The 15644-nt window shown below is 54.7% G+C and overlaps 8 protein-coding genes across 8 annotated transcripts; 2 read left to right on the plus strand and 6 right to left on the minus strand.

Annotated features, from left to right (window-relative positions):
- Positions 1–564: 564 nt before the first annotated feature.
- On the plus strand, positions 565–1824 carry BAUCODRAFT_144837 (uncharacterized protein; the record flags this gene model as incomplete). The annotated part of the gene is made up of 2 exons (XM_007674293.1): positions 565–1548; positions 1624–1824. The coding sequence occupies 2 exons, from the start codon at positions 565–567 to the stop codon at positions 1822–1824; spliced, it is 1185 nt and encodes a 394-aa protein (XP_007672483.1).
- Positions 1825–2081: 257 nt separating this feature from the next.
- Positions 2082–4661, minus strand: BAUCODRAFT_29744 (uncharacterized protein). Its single transcript, XM_007674294.1, has one exon. The coding sequence runs from the start codon at positions 4523–4525 to the stop codon at positions 2360–2362; it is 2166 nt and encodes a 721-aa protein (XP_007672484.1). The 5' UTR covers positions 4526–4661; the 3' UTR covers positions 2082–2359.
- A 589-nt stretch (positions 4662–5250) lies between these two features.
- BAUCODRAFT_128249 (uncharacterized protein) lies at positions 5251–6717 on the minus strand (the record flags this gene model as incomplete). Its single annotated transcript, XM_007674295.1, has 2 exons — positions 5251–6339; positions 6447–6717. The coding sequence occupies 2 exons, from the start codon at positions 6715–6717 to the stop codon at positions 5330–5332; spliced, it is 1281 nt and encodes a 426-aa protein (XP_007672485.1). The 3' UTR covers positions 5251–5329.
- A 234-nt stretch (positions 6718–6951) lies between these two features.
- On the minus strand, positions 6952–7469 carry BAUCODRAFT_205121 (uncharacterized protein). The gene is made up of 2 exons (XM_007674296.1): positions 7369–7469; positions 6952–7314 (listed from the first exon to the last, which is right to left on the minus strand). The coding sequence occupies exons 1-2, from the start codon at positions 7378–7380 to the stop codon at positions 6997–6999; spliced, it is 330 nt and encodes a 109-aa protein (XP_007672486.1). The 5' UTR covers positions 7381–7469; the 3' UTR covers positions 6952–6996.
- A 402-nt stretch (positions 7470–7871) lies between these two features.
- BAUCODRAFT_118999 (uncharacterized protein) lies at positions 7872–8636 on the minus strand (the record flags this gene model as incomplete). Its single annotated transcript, XM_007674297.1, has 1 exon — positions 7872–8636. The coding sequence occupies one exon, from the start codon at positions 8634–8636 to the stop codon at positions 7872–7874; it is 765 nt and encodes a 254-aa protein (XP_007672487.1).
- Positions 8637–9497: 861 nt separating this feature from the next.
- BAUCODRAFT_205161 (uncharacterized protein) lies at positions 9498–10788 on the plus strand. Its single transcript, XM_007674298.1, has 3 exons — positions 9498–9944; positions 9999–10055; positions 10124–10788. Exons 1-3 carry the CDS (start codon positions 9707–9709, stop codon positions 10672–10674), a joined length of 846 nt encoding a protein of 281 aa, XP_007672488.1. The 5' UTR covers positions 9498–9706; the 3' UTR covers positions 10675–10788.
- BAUCODRAFT_29747 (uncharacterized protein) lies at positions 10751–12455 on the minus strand. Its single transcript, XM_007674299.1, has one exon. The coding sequence runs from the start codon at positions 12060–12062 to the stop codon at positions 10902–10904; it is 1161 nt and encodes a 386-aa protein (XP_007672489.1). The 5' UTR covers positions 12063–12455; the 3' UTR covers positions 10751–10901.
- Positions 12456–13458: 1003 nt separating this feature from the next.
- BAUCODRAFT_128253 (uncharacterized protein) lies at positions 13459–15317 on the minus strand. The gene is made up of 2 exons (XM_007674300.1): positions 14910–15317; positions 13459–14861 (listed from the first exon to the last, which is right to left on the minus strand). The coding sequence occupies exons 1-2, from the start codon at positions 15202–15204 to the stop codon at positions 13693–13695; spliced, it is 1464 nt and encodes a 487-aa protein (XP_007672490.1). The 5' UTR covers positions 15205–15317; the 3' UTR covers positions 13459–13692.
- Positions 15318–15644: the final 327 nt, after the last annotated feature.

The following is a 15644-nucleotide window of genomic DNA, read 5'->3' on the forward strand; positions in this document are numbered from 1 at the left end:
GAGGGCTGTGCGGCCGGGTCTGTCTTCGGTGTAGAAAGGTGGTGCTGGCTTGGTGTTGTCGCCGAGGCTGCTCTGGTTTCGTCGTTGCTGTCCATGACTTAAAGTGGGCCTGATGGACGAGGATGAGGTAGACAGAGACGCCACTGGTCTTCTACAGGAATATGATTTCGCCGCATGCTGCCCACGAGTGCTGCTGGATACATGGAGGCTTCTATGGCTTTGGTATGCTGGCCTTACTGTCCGTACGGCGCAAGAGCGGACTGCTCGCGTTGCAGTCACCTTCGTAGACATGATTGCGTATCTTTACAGTACTCCTGTCACAGCTTTGGGAAGTGTGTGTGCTATACCATCCTTGTGTGAAGGTGTTGGTGAGCACGCGAGGTTGGTAATGTAAGGTGTGTCAATGGCAGTGTTGCCCCACACCCAAGCTCGGACTGCAGCATGACATCGGCGCATTCGGGGAAGTTGAAGCTCAGAAGGCACGCAAAAGCAGCCATACCGTACCAACCTTTCATCCCTTCTCGCAAACAGCATCTGGCGTGATTCGGTCGTGGGTGGAAAACGATGCCGCCTCAGACCTTCTTCCTGGTCTCGCTACCGACATCCATATCGCCATCCGACAACCGTGACGAAGCTCTCACAACCCTGCGATCAGCCGTACAGCAAGATAACGGCACAACATACCCCTTCAACATCCCCAACTTCAAAGTCGGCACCTTAGATGCGCTCGTCCAACAAGCCGACGACCTCGCGAAGCTTGAGCAAGGATGCAAAGGCGTGGTAGATAAGGTCGCGGACTCCCTCCGGAGTCTACTCGAAGGTGATGAGGACAAGCTAGCGGAACAGAAAGTGGTCAACGACAAGCCCGTGGACACCTACCTCCAATCCTTCCAATGGAACAAGGTCAAATATCGCGCCGACAAGCCCCTCGCCGAACTCATCGATACCCTGCAGAAAGAGGTTGCCGCGGTAGACAATGATGTCAAGGCCAAGTTCAGCCAGTACAACCAGACCAAGACCTCGCTCGCGCAACTCCAACGGAGCACCACCGGCAACCTCTCCCAGAAGTCACTAACAGCCGTCGTAAACCCGGACACCATCCTCAAACCAGACGACTCCGAGTATTTACAACAACACCTTCTCGCCATCCCAAATGCGCTGACCAAAGACTTTCTGAAATCCTACGAAACGCTCTCCCCCATGGTCGTGCCGCGTTCCGCAGAACTGTTGGCGAAAGACGACGAATTCCAGCTATGGGCGGTGACGGTGTTTAAGAAGCATAGCGCAGAATTCATACACAAATGCCGCGAGCACAGATGGACACCACGCGATCTGAAATTCAACGAGGGCGGACGAGAAGCGGAGGAGGAGGAGCTGCGGAAATTGGAGAAGGAGGAGCGGAGGGTGTGGGGTGAGGCGTTGCGGCTGGGGAGGACCGGGTACAGTGATGGCGTCATGTCGTGGATACATGTTTTGACGCTGAGGGTGTTCGTGGAGAGTGTGTTACGGTATGGGTTGCCTCTGAGTTATGTTTGCGGTGTTATCAAGGTAAGTTCCGCCGCGCCAAACATGTCGTATATGTTCAGAAAGGCAGAAGGGTATGCTAATACACGTGTGTGGCAGACGGACCCGAAGCGCAGCAAAAAAGCCAAACAATCTCTCGACGCGCGCTTCTCGGACATCGGCGGGAATGCCATGAGTAGAGATAAAAAGGGCCGGCCGAAGAAGGACGATGGCAATATGCAGCAGGAGATGGCCGGTGCGGGCTTTAGTAGCGACCAAGGCTACGAGCCGTATGTTTTCTATGAGTTTGAGATCATATAGCCGTGACCAGGCCCAACGTAGGCGCTGGCTGGCTGGCTGGCTATCGTGCTTTATGTGAGCGAAGCGCTGTATCTGCTTGTATATAGAGTTGAGATGACGGAAGATATCTATACCCGCCCGCCCGGGCGGAAACTGTCAACAATCGATCGAACGTTGCAAGAACGATTTCCTGGTTGACATGGCATGGTGTGATCCTGAGTATGTATGGCGAACGCTAATGTTCATGCTCATAAGCGACCAGCTATAAGGAATGCTCGCCACGGAAGCAGCAGTGGTTGCCAGTAATTCATACAAAGCAATGCTAGTCCATCGTTTCGCATGCGAACAAGCCAATGCTAGCCGCAATGCTTGTATTTCAAAAGATTAATCGCACAGGGTATCGATACGGCCGCTTCCAGTCCACATGCCCAAGTAAAGCGAGCAAGCCTCCCGCACTGACATGTAAACCCAACAACAGCCCAAGCTATCAATCTACCGCGTCGGCTCCCTGCCGCTTCTCGCCCTCCACCCACGCCCGAATCCGCCTGAACTGAGCCTACCTCTTCTCACTCAGCCCGTTCACCGCCGCGCCAGTTTCAAGCGCAGGTACACTGAACCCGTACCCCCTCGTATGGCCTTGTCGATCACTCGGATCAATCTCCACGCGAATCGTAACATCAAGCCCATACTCGCCCATCAGACCCGTCTTCTTCGTGCCGTCCGCGGCCGGGTGGGTGGTCCCCGCGTGCTCCTCGCCGAGGTGAAGGGCTTCGCGCGGGTTCTTCTTGGCATTCTCGCGAGCTTTGGAAGCCGCTGTGCCGTGTTTTCCATTCGTGATGGTTTTGTTGACGTGGACATTGGCGCCGTTTGCACCGTACATCGGTGCAGCGGACCCGTTCGTTGCGACGCCGCCTGTATGGTCGTGACTTTCACAGATGATTGCGTAGTTGCGACTCGGCATCGTGACGTGGTTGTTCTCCGCCCTCTTGGGCTTGACACCTTCTATTCCTTCTCCGGGCTCCTCATTGAACATCTCCAGCAGCGTCTCGTCTGTCTCGTGATCAAGATGGTGGATCTTGTTCCTCCTCGCAAGAAGGTTCGCCACCGCCTGCGGAGGCGGCTTGTTCGTGATCGCCGACGAGATGATGTTGGGCATGTATCTCCAGTCTTGCTCGGCGGGGATGTTAAGTTTGGGTTTACTGTAGAAGCGGCCCATGGCGGCGAGATGGACGTCGCCTCCGAGGATGGAGATGCGGATGTTGTGTTCCTTCGCTAGGTGCTGCAAGCGGAGAACGAGGGCTTTGCGCTCTTTCTTGTGCTGGTGCGCGGTGTAATGGTCGTCCAAGTCGTCGAGCAGATCGGGCTTGCCGTCGAACTGGTTGAAGAAGCCACCTGCCACGCCGAATCGCTTGTTGAGGAAGCGTATGGGCCCGATAATGGGGCTTTGCAGGATGTTCTCTACCCACTGCAAGCGAGGGTAGGCTATCGGCACGCCGAGGAGCAGGATCAAATGTCTTATCTCGCCTCTCGAGGCCGCAATCCGGGAGCTCGTATGCTGGAAGATCAGATCGTACGTCTCGGGGTAGTTGACTTGATGCCGCGTCCGCTCCGTTCGCGCGTCAATGCCCAAGAACGCCATCCGCTTCCCCAGTTGACAGTATATGCTCCTGCTCTTCTCCTCCACATATGGACCCGGTTGTCGGGCAATTATATAACTGGGGTCTTCTCGGTTGCCGGTCATGACGAAGGTGTCTTGCAGTTGAATGGAGTCTGCGCCGGTAGTCCCACCATTCGCCCTCATCGTCTGCGGCGCATCACTCGTAAATGTGGATACTGGCGGTGGGATGTGGTGCTGGAAGAGCATGTAGTATTTGTGCGCCACGCCGCCAATGCCACGAAAGACCGGGCACTTCATGAAGCCGTCGGTATATGAGCCAAAGCCGTCAATGATGTCGTGGTCATCCCAGATGTTGAGTTGCGGTATCTGCCCGTTCGCGCTCGCAAAGGGCTCGATGTTGTACCACCGCACGTAATTGTCGAAGTAGTAGTCGTCGCATTTGGCTCGCATCTCTTCGTTGAAGGGAAACTCTCGCCTCTTCTTCGGGTTGGAAATGTCTGTCCACGGGCGTAGCGGGCCCTTAACGCGCACGCTGTCATTGTAGATCTGGTCGCCACCTCCAATCATGACATGGAAAGGCTGCTGCTCGTGAACACGCATGACATCGTTCCACAGCGCTGGACCGGACCATGCTTCCTCGTCCGTGCCTACTGAGAAGCCGTTGCAGGAGTGGAACATGATCCGCATACTCTCGCGCTTCGATGGTACGAAGAAGCGTTTCGGCTTGCCAATGTTCGGCCGGTTGCTTTTGGCGGAGACGAGACGCGGCACGCTGTATTCCCATGCGCTCTCTTGCTCTTGAAACGGTATCTCGATGTCAAACTGCCAGAACGCTTTCCGGCGATCTTCATAGAGTTTCACTCCCGAAGACATCCGCTCAAGGTCGGCGGAGTGCCACTGAGTCTCGCCACTGTTGACAGCCGATCCAAGCTTGTTTACACGTAATCGATCTGGTTGCTGGCCGGGGGTGGTGACGAGCAAGACGCTGCCGTGCCAGACTGGGTTGTCCGTATGCTCTCCGCTCATGCGCCGGTAGTTGAGCAGTGGCCCGCAAACTACCTCAACCTGGTCCGACGTGCTGCGAACTTGGGGTCCGGTACCCATGCCATGAGCGCCATTGGGTACTCTCTGTTGCGTTGCTTGAGGGTGGACACTTCTGACTTGCTCTCTGCCAGAGCCATTGTTTCCGGCGCCGTATTTCGATGATGCCACGTTATCCGGCGTAGGATAAGAACTACCTTGTGCTCGCCTCGCTTCCATGTCGCTTGCCATACTGATAGATATGAGGTGCTGATGGACAAGTCTGGTAAACCAGGCGTTATAGGCGCGTCGCGCAATACAGCGGGATGTAAGAGAAGCAGGAGAAAGAGCGACGACAACAAGAAAAGCAATGTGTTGTGTAAAGGAAGGAGAGACGTGCAAGGAAAGTCAAGCAGTGCCTACTTCTGCGATGGTCGGAGGCGCACAAGACTCCCGCGGGACAGGAAGCAGGTTGGCTCGACGAGGTGTTGCATGTCAACACCTTGGCACAACGCCTGCCCACGTGCTCCGCTGTGTGATCGATCCGACTGTGGCGAACCGGCGTCCGGTGTCTTGCAAAGTCATATCGAAGCCATTGACGGGTAAGGCGTAAGAACATGCGGCTACCGCGAGCTGTATGCTGAACGCGTATAGATTAGCATGATTGATAGATCTGTCTCTGCTACATAGTAGTGTATGTGAAGAGTGGCATGCACGATGATGGCATCGCTATTCGCGGATGCGCGCTAGAATCCTAGCGTGACCGGCCTTGTCGCCTCCGCGATAGGCTCTCCCTCTTCATGCCCTCCTCACACTGGTATCGACGGATTGAGGCTCTCATGCCTGACCTCTACGGCCCGAATCAGAGTGTCCTCGCTTTCGGTCAAATCAAAAGTGCTTCTCATATTGCGTCACGTCCACCATCTCACCCGCCATATCCACCCATCCCTGACCATCCTTCACCCGGACCGTCTGACCATTCCAGTTGCGCCAGTATGGCGTTATGTTTGGGCCGCGCATCAAGCGCTTGGGAGGCCGGCCCCGGCGACTCTTAGCTACCTTCATTGACTTCAATGTGGCCGCACGAGCCGTCGCCTTATCCCTTGTGCTCGGCTTGAGCAGAGTGGCTGCCGCTGCGGACAGACGAGTGCGCGGTCGAGCTGCAGCCTTGGCCGCTTGCTCGTCGAGAATCTGCTTAGTCGTGGCGCCTCGAGTTCGACCGAGCTGGCTCTGCTTCACCGTGACCGCCAGCCCTTTGCGCATGCCGGCCGTCTTGCGTGGGCGTCCGATACGCTTCGGCCGAGGCTCAGCGAGTTCCTCTCGGGTCTCGTCGTTATCCGCTTGATAGCCGGTATCTTCTTCGTTGCCTGTCTTGTCCATTGTTCGCTCGCGTACCGCCACGGGCCCCTCGTCTCCGGAGATTGGCGTCAATGGCGCATGGTCGCCAGTATCAGCATCGCTGCCTGCGGTCTCCATGGCCATTGCCGCCGGCTGCATAGCCGTAGCAAGAAGCTCTGGACCAGACTTCTTCAAGCTGCGCATGGCGGCTTGAAAATGCGCAGTGGTAGGGAGGTCAATTTCCTCCTCAAGCGTGGTGGACTCCGTGATCACGTCGCCGTGCAATGCTTCGAAGACTGTTGCCTGGGTCTCTTGATGGGTTGTGTGACTGGGTCCAACCTGCTCGTATTCGCCGGCCCAAAGTGTGTCAGACATGTCGTTGGGTTGGCTGGGCTCGGGGTCCAACTGAGCAGGCGCGACACTGAGGCTGTTGCCAAATAGACCAAACCTCTTCGATTTGAGCTTCTTTGACGGAGAGACGACTATCGAATGCTTCCTGTTGATGGATGGAGCTATGATATACTGACTTTGGCGCTCCTTGTCGGTGTTCGGATTGTTGCCTGCGCAGTTGACACGGAGTCAGGGAGGCCGAGCTAGAAATAGGGTAAACGCAAAAGCTTGGTGGAAATCATGTGAATCAAACGTCGTGAAGTGAGGTCTGTCGTACCTTCGTTGCCTCGCTTGCTGATTTGACCTCCCGTGCCGTTGATGCTCCCAGCGTATGGTTTGAAGAAACCGGTGGTACGGCCTATTGCAGGTGACCCCGACGTCTTCGTCTTGATGTTGCTCTCGTCGTCGCCGCTGCTTGAGTCGTCTTCGCACTCGTCGGGAAAGCGGTCGAATGCCTCATCAGCGTTCTGCTCACCATACAACTCCTCGTAGTAGGCTAAGCCATAACGCTTCCCGCGCTGTAACTGTGGCGGAGTAAGCAGAGTCATGCTGGTCAATGTTCGATAGAAACAGGAAGGAGTGCAGTAAACGGCTAAGATTACCGAAGCGGGATATGAGTACTGCTGAGATCTGCATGTGTTAAAGTGTTCTTGCTGCAGGCTGCCGAACAAGTGATTGTCCTGATTTCACCACAAGTGAAGGCTGCAACCTCGCCTTTGGTAGGCACGCCTAATTGACAACAACGACGAGCAAACGCCGCCCGGAGACCATTGAAGCGCATCGAAGTCAAGAGATTTAAGTAATCGTACGAAATACTGTGCTTGTCTTTACAGCTTCGGCTTGCTAGTCTGCTTGCCAGTCTTCTGCGTCCCCAGCGTCCCTCTATCGTCCGCAGTTGGCTCAGTGTCGCTCGTCTCCGCCTTCAAGCTGACCGGATCGCCAAGCTGCGAAGGGTTCTGCTTCATCTTGTCCTGAGCGACCTCCTTCAGACTCCTGTTGTCTTGCTTGTTGGGCGCCTTGTTCGGCTTGTCTTGCTCTGTGGGTTGGTTGTCTGACGTCTCTGCCTTCAAGCTGACTGGGTCACCGAGTTGAGATGGGGCTGCGGTCTGCTTCTCTTTCGCAATCTGCTTGAGCGACTTGTCATCCTATTGCATGGTTAATTGACGCGATCACTCGATGGCGTGGTAGTTCAGACGTACTGATGGTGCCATGGCGATCGATAATTACGCTGTACCGAAGATATCTGTTTGTGGCTTCTGGTGCAAATGTGAAGAAAGGGAAGTTAGCATACACTGTTGGCTCACCGTTGGCAACTCCTCTCAACATGTGAGCATATAGACATGTCGTCACGGCGTGCATTCAAACACCGAGGTCCAAGCAAGTGGGCCGCATGTGGCATGGCAGATCGAAGGACCCAAGATTGAGTTTGTGGAGAAGATCTGGGTTTCGTTCACAAGTCACCGGGAGTCCAAATATTCAGTCCATGGCCTCATCTATGGAACTCGATTTATCGCTGTCTGATGCTGGTTCAATGCGCGCAAGTCAGAGTGTGCAAGGCTATAGGTGGAGCAGAAGATGATATGGTGTTGGCCAGGTCGGTAGAACTCCTTTTTAAAGCCTGGCATTAATGGAAAAGCATCTGACTCCCTGAACAACCAACCACAAAACACTGACCAGCCTCTTCGTCGGCCTGTCTTGGTTTTCATTCTTTAGTCTCAAGATCACGCGTCAGCTCCATGCTTAATGCCACCCGCTCAACTTTCTGCGGTTCCCCCGCTACCGTGCGTCGCTGCTGAGAGTACGTCTCGCTGCCGGCGATTGCGAACCCGGCTTTCTCGTATAACCTGCGGGCTGCATCATTCTCCTGGTTGACGAGAACGGAGCACTTGTATGTTTGCCAGCCTGCGCTGCGCGTCCGATCCGCTGCCTCAGACAGGGCCGCCTCAATAAGTCTCAAACCGAGTCCGGCCCCTCTGCAAGTCTCATGGACGAACGTGCCGTTCAGATGGTAGTGAGATATTCTCAGACGATCAAGGCTATGCAAAGCCGGTTGGTGAGCAGGCTCGGAGCTCTTGACAGGAGCAGTGGCTTTCGCGAACGGACTGCTTCTCGCAGTCAATCCTGACGAGGCGTCTTCTTCAAGCGGCCCGAGCAAGATCAACGTTCCGACCAACTCGTCTATGTGGCTTGGAAGCCAGTTATCTGCCCCACCTGCTCCGTTCTGACCACTATCATGGATACGGACCGCCAGGAAGTGGACTGCCTTCGGGTTGCCAAGTCGCTCAAAGGTTGCTTCTAACCCTCGCTGACTTTCGACTTCGTATGATGACGCAAAGGCCTCCGGAGAGCTTTTCAGAGCATGCAGGCGAAGTGCACGACACTTTGTAGCAGTTTCGAGCCATTTCGCGTCGCTTGTGTCCGCTGGCAGGAGCTTGGGCAGTTTGCGGATTTGCACGCCAGAGGTCATACTCTCGAATTTCATTGAGATTTGCACCTCCCATACTTCAGATTGTGCCTACACTGATGAAGGATACAAGCTTTCATGTCTTCCTCTGTGAGTCAAGGCTTGCAGTCATCTGGGGGACGATGGTCTTGGCGGGGCATGTTGAGGGTTTACTCGTGAGCCTTGTGTCTGACGCCCACTCGACACGCACTCCTCGTCTCAGATATTGCAGCGTTTGCCATACACGCTATCTGTTCACGGGTACCGAACGATTTTTGCGACTACTGCGGGCATGATCATGGCACTTACAGCAGCTAAAATCCTTCAGTAGGATTCCTTGCTTGATCCCAGAATGTTTCTGCACGCTCAAGCCCGTCATGGACGACTGTGCTTCTCAAGAAGATGCCTTATCGGAGATGCTGCCAAATTATCAAGCGTTCAACAACCCAGTCCTTCCAGGTGCGTTCCGAAATGTTGAGGAGCTCAGCGATTTGGCCCGGATAATGCACTTATTGCAAAGCAGCTTCTCGCAATAATGGTTCTGACTCTGGAAGGGACAGCAGCATTTGATTCATCTACTATGTTTGTTGCCATATTCGACCGCCAACCCTCCCAATGCATTCGGATGCTTGGACGGTTAGGCTCGAAGGTCGCATTATGTCCTGGATGTTGCTGATCCGCCGTCCCGAGTGTTGCGTACACGCACTTTGTAATCCAGACATGCTGTAAAGGTGTGTTGGGGCCGTCGATACTTTTTCGAAGGAGTGTGCTTAGGGCACAAAATACGCCGATCGCCAGGCAGTAAGCAGCACCGCAGCAGCTTCAGCCTTGAAGGAGCGAGTAGGAGTCGAGAATATGCTATCGCGTCGCTTGGCATTGTTGGTACAGCTGTTCGAGGTAGCAAGCCGGGCGCAGTAGGTGGTACGCTTCTAAGCATGATGCATCGTCGACCGTGAGGAGATGAGTGATTACTTCCTTGCTCTCTTTGCGTCTGTTTCATACCTATGTCTGTTCGATTGCTGCTGGCATACATCTGAGCAACGTTCAACGAACCGAGTCTGGTCAGAGCAGCCTATCGGCCACCACCATAGAAGATGACCGTCCGAAGCGGCGTCGCCTTGGCGATGTTATGCGCTTCAGTGGTTCAAGCCCACAATTGCTACTGGAGAACGAACGGGACTGTTGTTGCAGAGAACAGCGGGTGGTATGCTTGCGGTACAGGTACGAGAACCGGTGATGGCACCGAACAGCTATGCTGCCTTGTCGGGTCCTACTGCGGTCAAGACTCCATCTGTCACTTTGAGGACCAGCAGGAAGGCGGTAGCGGGTGGTGTATGTCGTGTTCACAATACAGTTCAGACGCTTGATCAAGGCTGATTGGCTCAGATGTTGGCGGATGCACCGATGCGAATTACGGCGACCCGGTCTGTCGAAGTGACTGCAGTAAGTCCCGGCGCAACCAGAACTCCCTGCCGTGTCTGCGAGCCATAGTTTGCTGATAATGAAGACAGCCATGCTTGGGAATACCTGGATCCAATGGAACTCGACTAAAGTCGAATGGCAATGCTGCGGTAACGGTGCGTGCAACGGCTCGCCAACGAACCAATTCTTCAGCGCAGTTTCACCATCAGCGTGGACATCCATAGCAGTCTCTTCGGACGACGATGGCGACAGTGACGGCAACGGCGGCCTCAGCGTCGGCGCTGAGGCGGGCATTGGTGTCGCAGCTGGCGTCGTCGCTCTGTGTCTCATTGGCGGTGTGGTCTTCTGCCTTATTCGACGTAAACGGAGACCCGCCCATGATAATCGTGACAGAACCTGGCACCCGGAAGAGCAGCAGCAGTTGCAACACCAGCGCACGTTTTCACCAGTCACTCCATACTCGACCTACTCCGATCATCGTATAGCCTACCTGAGTATGCGATCCAAGCGCAGTACCCACAGGAGCTGCCAGCGCCAAAGGCACATCCGTACCCGCAGGAGCTGGGCAACGTGCAAAGCACGCGGCAGGAGCTTCCTGTCCACCCTACGGAAAAGTAGTGGGTCTTACTATATCATGTAAGCTACATGCTAGGCGGGGTGCATACAGAGCACTAGATCTGGGACGACTTGAGCGAAGAGGTTGAGATTCATTTGGCTTGCATTGAGCTACCAACAATTGCTGCGGCGCCACGAGGGTATCTGATTGTATATACAGGCATTATTCCATCATCATCTTCAAGTAGTGTCTTCATCAGAACAAGGCAAGTATGAGGGCCAGCGACACGCCCAATCAAGAAGTGCCAATCACTAGTCCAACTCATGCCTTCCAATAACCGACTCCCGCCGTGGATGCCACCCGTCACTAACGTCCTCGTTACTCGACGTGTTTCGGGTCGAACGGCGCCCCTCACCGCTGAAGTCGAACTCCGATACCTCGCTCCATGATGGATAGTGTACCATTGGCGAGTATCTTCGTTCTGGGCTTCGCGCGGGCGGTACGATAGGAGACACCAAGTCGTTGGCTTCCTCGTCCTCCTCACTCGCGAATGGGTTCTCATTGACGATCCGCGAGGCCTCATGGGATGTAGTAGTATCCACTTGGAGCATGGGCGAGAAGGGTGTTGGCGGCCTTGCACCCCGTTCAGCGTGTTGCTCAATAGGCTCATGGCTTGGCTTTGTGGCGACACCTGCACCGTCCAGCTCGAAATGCTCGTGAGAGCGTTCTTCGGGTGTGAAGAATGGGTTCTTCTCAGACAGCGACTGCTGTGAGTATTGGCGTGCGAAGGCCGGATGCATCGCCATAGGCGGTGGCTGCAGATGTCCAGATGGTTCGTCAGAGAGGCGGTCGTAGCGTTCCGCCCACAATGATGAGGGCCCATTGGATCGAACGGAAGAGTGTCGGTCTATCGGAGATCGCCATGCTTCGATATCGCTACCTGTCACGGAAGGCGTCGGCCTTCGCAGAAAGAAGCTTCCCGTTGCTTTCCTCCTCCTGTACATACAGCACAGCACCACTGCCAATACTGCGACAGCGACCGCTCCAACTGCCGCGCCGACAGCGACGCCGATCTTCTCGTCGCCACCGAGCTTCGGGCCTGACTGCGCTGAATTCCCAGGAGACTTGGATGCTACTGACGATGTTGTGGGTGTACTTGTACTCTCGGGTTGGACACTGTAGGTTGAGGACCCTACAACCACAGTCGCAGGCCATGTAAGCGTATCGATCTGGGTGAGAGTTGTCGACGGGTAGTACGACGACAAGAGAGAGTTTGCGATGTCCCATATTGTCATTGGCATGTCTGTGGTCGTTGACGCATTTGCGGCCGCGGTCAGAGTTGGGAGAGGGGTAGTGCTGCTGGGTGGTGCCGAAGTACTGGAAGACGCTGGTTGAGTCGATGTTTGCGCCGTCGCGAGCGCGGCACACAGAGAGAAGGCGACAAGCCTGCTCGCGTTGCTGGTACGAACCATATCGCCGAGTTTGTTTGATAATGTGTTTCGCTAAGTTAACGGTGGCAGCTCCGGAGCCGACTACGAGCCGTTGATAACGTACACTCCGCACTTGAAGGGTCAACGGCGAGAATCTGGCAAACGAGGGAGATATGAAGGAGAGAGGGCCACAATTGAGTTTAACAGCTGAAACGAAGGGTCTCTGACAGAACGGGTGGTAGGAGATCTTCCACGCCCTCTGCCGGGACCACAGATGACAATCGAACAGTTCGAGAAGCAGGCGGTGCTGCGGCAGGGTGCTACTCACCATGAGGTTGGGTACTGCATATCGTAAGCGAAGGAGATCGTCGGAAAGTATTGCCCGAGTCACATCAATATTCTGTTCCCACGCTGGTGCATAAGAGGCGTTCAAAGACCCGCAGCCTGCCGCAGCCAGCCCGGCGCAGGGTGAACGAATAGAACAGGCCTTACGAGTGACGGAGCTTGTCCGCAACCTCCCAGATCTGCAGGAAAGGCAAGGCATGTCGTTAGTAGACAAGGAAAGCCGGTCGCTAAAGGAAGGGCGGGGACAACGTGGACCGTTGGCGAGGCTTCTGTGGCTGGAAGACAGCAGGCTTGACCGGATGGGGTTAGAATGCGCAAAGACAGCCACAGTTTGTTGGGACAAGCGCTGTCGAGAATGTGGCGCATGACAACCTGCTCATCATGCACGTCGGGAAAGAGGCGTTCTCGACCTTGTTGCCATGAGGTGATCTACATTCGCCTACCTCCATCTGTGGCGTAAGTAAGGGTCCTCTGTGGACCGGTGTTGATAGGCGGACAGGGTTGCGGCGCATAGCTGACGTTGGGTGCGCGCGGAAACCGGTTTCAAGCACGACCTTCCATCATCGAAATAGCCCGATGGTGGTCGGCGTCGGATATACAGCGATAAGACGTTCGCGATCGTAGTCCGACGTCCGCTTCTTGCTGACAGTTGCAATATCTCTGGTCTGTCCTTGAATTGTGCCCTTAGGATCGCGAACGCAGGGTCAAAAGGATGTAGTCGTGCCGTCACTGCCGCGTGTAGACTGCTTCATCACGTATGTAGGCTTGGATATCAACCTCTCCAATGATTTGGCTGTCCTTCGCTGTCATGCTGTCACGCATCGTCTGCCTGGCAAGTCCTTGGCTAGAGCTCCTACAGCAAAATAAAAAGTACATAATATCGTCACCTGTCAAAGACCGCTGAAACGACAGGCGAGGTCTCAGCCTTTTGTGGATCTGCACCGCCACTGTGGCTAAAATTCCAACCAAACATCAACACATGCGTCGGGGCGAGTTTACTTCCATCCTCCACGTAGCCTTGCCGGTCCAGATCTGATTGCTCTGACGGCATAGTGGTCTTTCAGACGCTGCAGAATGCGAAGACGACCATTCCGACCGGTTCTTTCACCATACGTATGCAATGCGGATACTTTACGACGCTTTAGACTCGTGGTCAACCTCCGAACACGCCAAGCATTGTTTGGTGAGGTTGAGCCGCCGAGAAGATCAATATTTGCAGACCACATATGACGCCACGTTACGGTGTAGCGCAATTGAAGGCCCATTCTATACATTGTCGCACTCGCTGATACGCCACACATGATGACACGCTTGCGAACAACCCATCCTAAGCGTCTCCGCCCTCGAAGCTATACCTCAACCACTCTCCTACGGCCCTGAGTGATTCCCATCGGACTGATTCCTGCTCATCCTGCATCAAGGACATGACTCTCGCTTTCAGTCCATGCCGCTCCAGCACCGCTCGCTTCTCTGGGCATGCCTTGACCAAGAAAGCCACATCGTTGCACCCAATGGCAAGCACCTGCTTATCGCTGCTCCAGTCTTTGCTGAGAATCTCCGCCAGCTTTTTGCACAGCTCGCCGTTCTCGGTCTCAATGATGGCACGAGCGTTCTCGCGCCAGAAGTCCGGGTTCTTGTGTGGTGGTGACCAGCGAAGATGGCCGGATTCCAATTCTGAGGTGTAAGCGTCAAGCGTTGTCTTCGAGGAGGTGTAAGCATCCATCAACTGTGTAAGGTTGTCAAGGTCTTCGAGAAGATCGGGGTCGGTGAGATGGCGGGTCTTGAGGTTTGACAAAACTGTTGGCAAGCGCGCAGGGAGTGCGGCGGGCATAAGCGTATCCTGGTTGGAAGCGAGAAGATTCTGCAGCGTGCCGAGCAACAGCCGCGTCGTCTTTTCCTTTGGCGACACTCGCAAAAGTTGTGTATACAACGGGATGATATCATGATCTTCATCCAAACCTTTGCCGACTAATTTGCCTTCGAACGAGAGCTGCCATATCACCATGAGGACATGGTAGAGTAATTGAAGGCCCACACCGCCGCCAAGCTTGATGTTGGCCGACTCGGCAGCGCTTCGGATGCTGCTTGCGGCGGATGTGCCATTGTATAGCGTACTGTCCGAGTCCTTGCCGCCGGTTGCGTTATGAAGAACATCAAACAGCGGGCCGAGCGTCTCTTTCCGTTGCTGCCAGAACTGGTGCCTTGATTTGGATGTCCGTAAGAGAGCGCTGTACTCTTGCACGGCAATGTCTTGTAGGTTGGAGTCGGTGGTGTTGGACAGGGCTGCGATGTAGGAATACAGCTTGGGTAGTGCCTCGTCGATCTCCGAATTGGACTGCGGCTGCGCAAAGATTGCGCGCGATAATAAGGACGAGAGCACTGCCGACGTTAGCAGTGGAATGGGGTCCTCGGCAGCATTCGATTGCTTGAGCAGCGGTAGTAGTGATTTGTATGGGTGCGGGTGATTGATTAGTCGCTCCACCAGTTGTGGTACGTCTTCGAACGGTTAGCTCCAAGATTCAGTCAAGCTAGAGCGACACAAACCTTCTATCAAATCCCCAGCCAACACAAGCATGTACTGCAGGATATCCGTCCGCTTCGCCGCACTCTCGAAGATGCTCTTCGTGTCTCCATTACCTAGCAGAAGTGCCGTATAAGTGTCAAGATCTCCTTCGATCGCTTGCCGTCGCTGCTCTTTCCGGACTTTGTCAATTGCCTTGATCTTCTTCAAGTCCGACTCGGTGATTGTCTTCGCTCGTACTGCGCCCTCCCAGCTGATCGGCCGTGCTCGGATGTTGTTCTGCAGCGATTGAATATACGCGGGAGGATTGAGCGACATGGCTGTTTCGTCTGTTGGGTAGTCGTGAAGGCTGAAAGCTTACGATTGCTCGTTACTCAGTGCATCCCTGTTGCTTGTTTATGCACAATGCTCAGTGACGTTCATTGCTTCTGCTGCCGCACCGATAGGTGGAGCTCATTCTACAGTTTTAGCCGACCGTAAAGCCGGCCTGGTAGGGCTGAACGGCTTTCGTGTCACTGCAGAGCGGCCGGATGAACGACTTGGTACCAGATACATAGAATCTTGCAGCTCCCTGGCAGGACGGCGTGGCTACTGCATGTGTATGGATGAAACACTCTATCCGCGTATCAGTCACGGAACGGGGTTGTTCTAGCACCATGCACTTTCCTCTGACAAAGGCTCTCCGCGGCAGGCGACGCAATAATAGGCGTGCTATAGGCTCAACCTGCTCGTATGCCATCCCTTGAACAAGCTGTCAT

This window comes from Baudoinia panamericana, assembly GCF_000338955.1.
Source record: "Baudoinia panamericana UAMH 10762 unplaced genomic scaffold BAUCOscaffold_1, whole genome shotgun sequence".
NCBI lineage: Eukaryota > Fungi > Ascomycota > Dothideomycetes > Mycosphaerellales > Teratosphaeriaceae > Baudoinia > Baudoinia panamericana.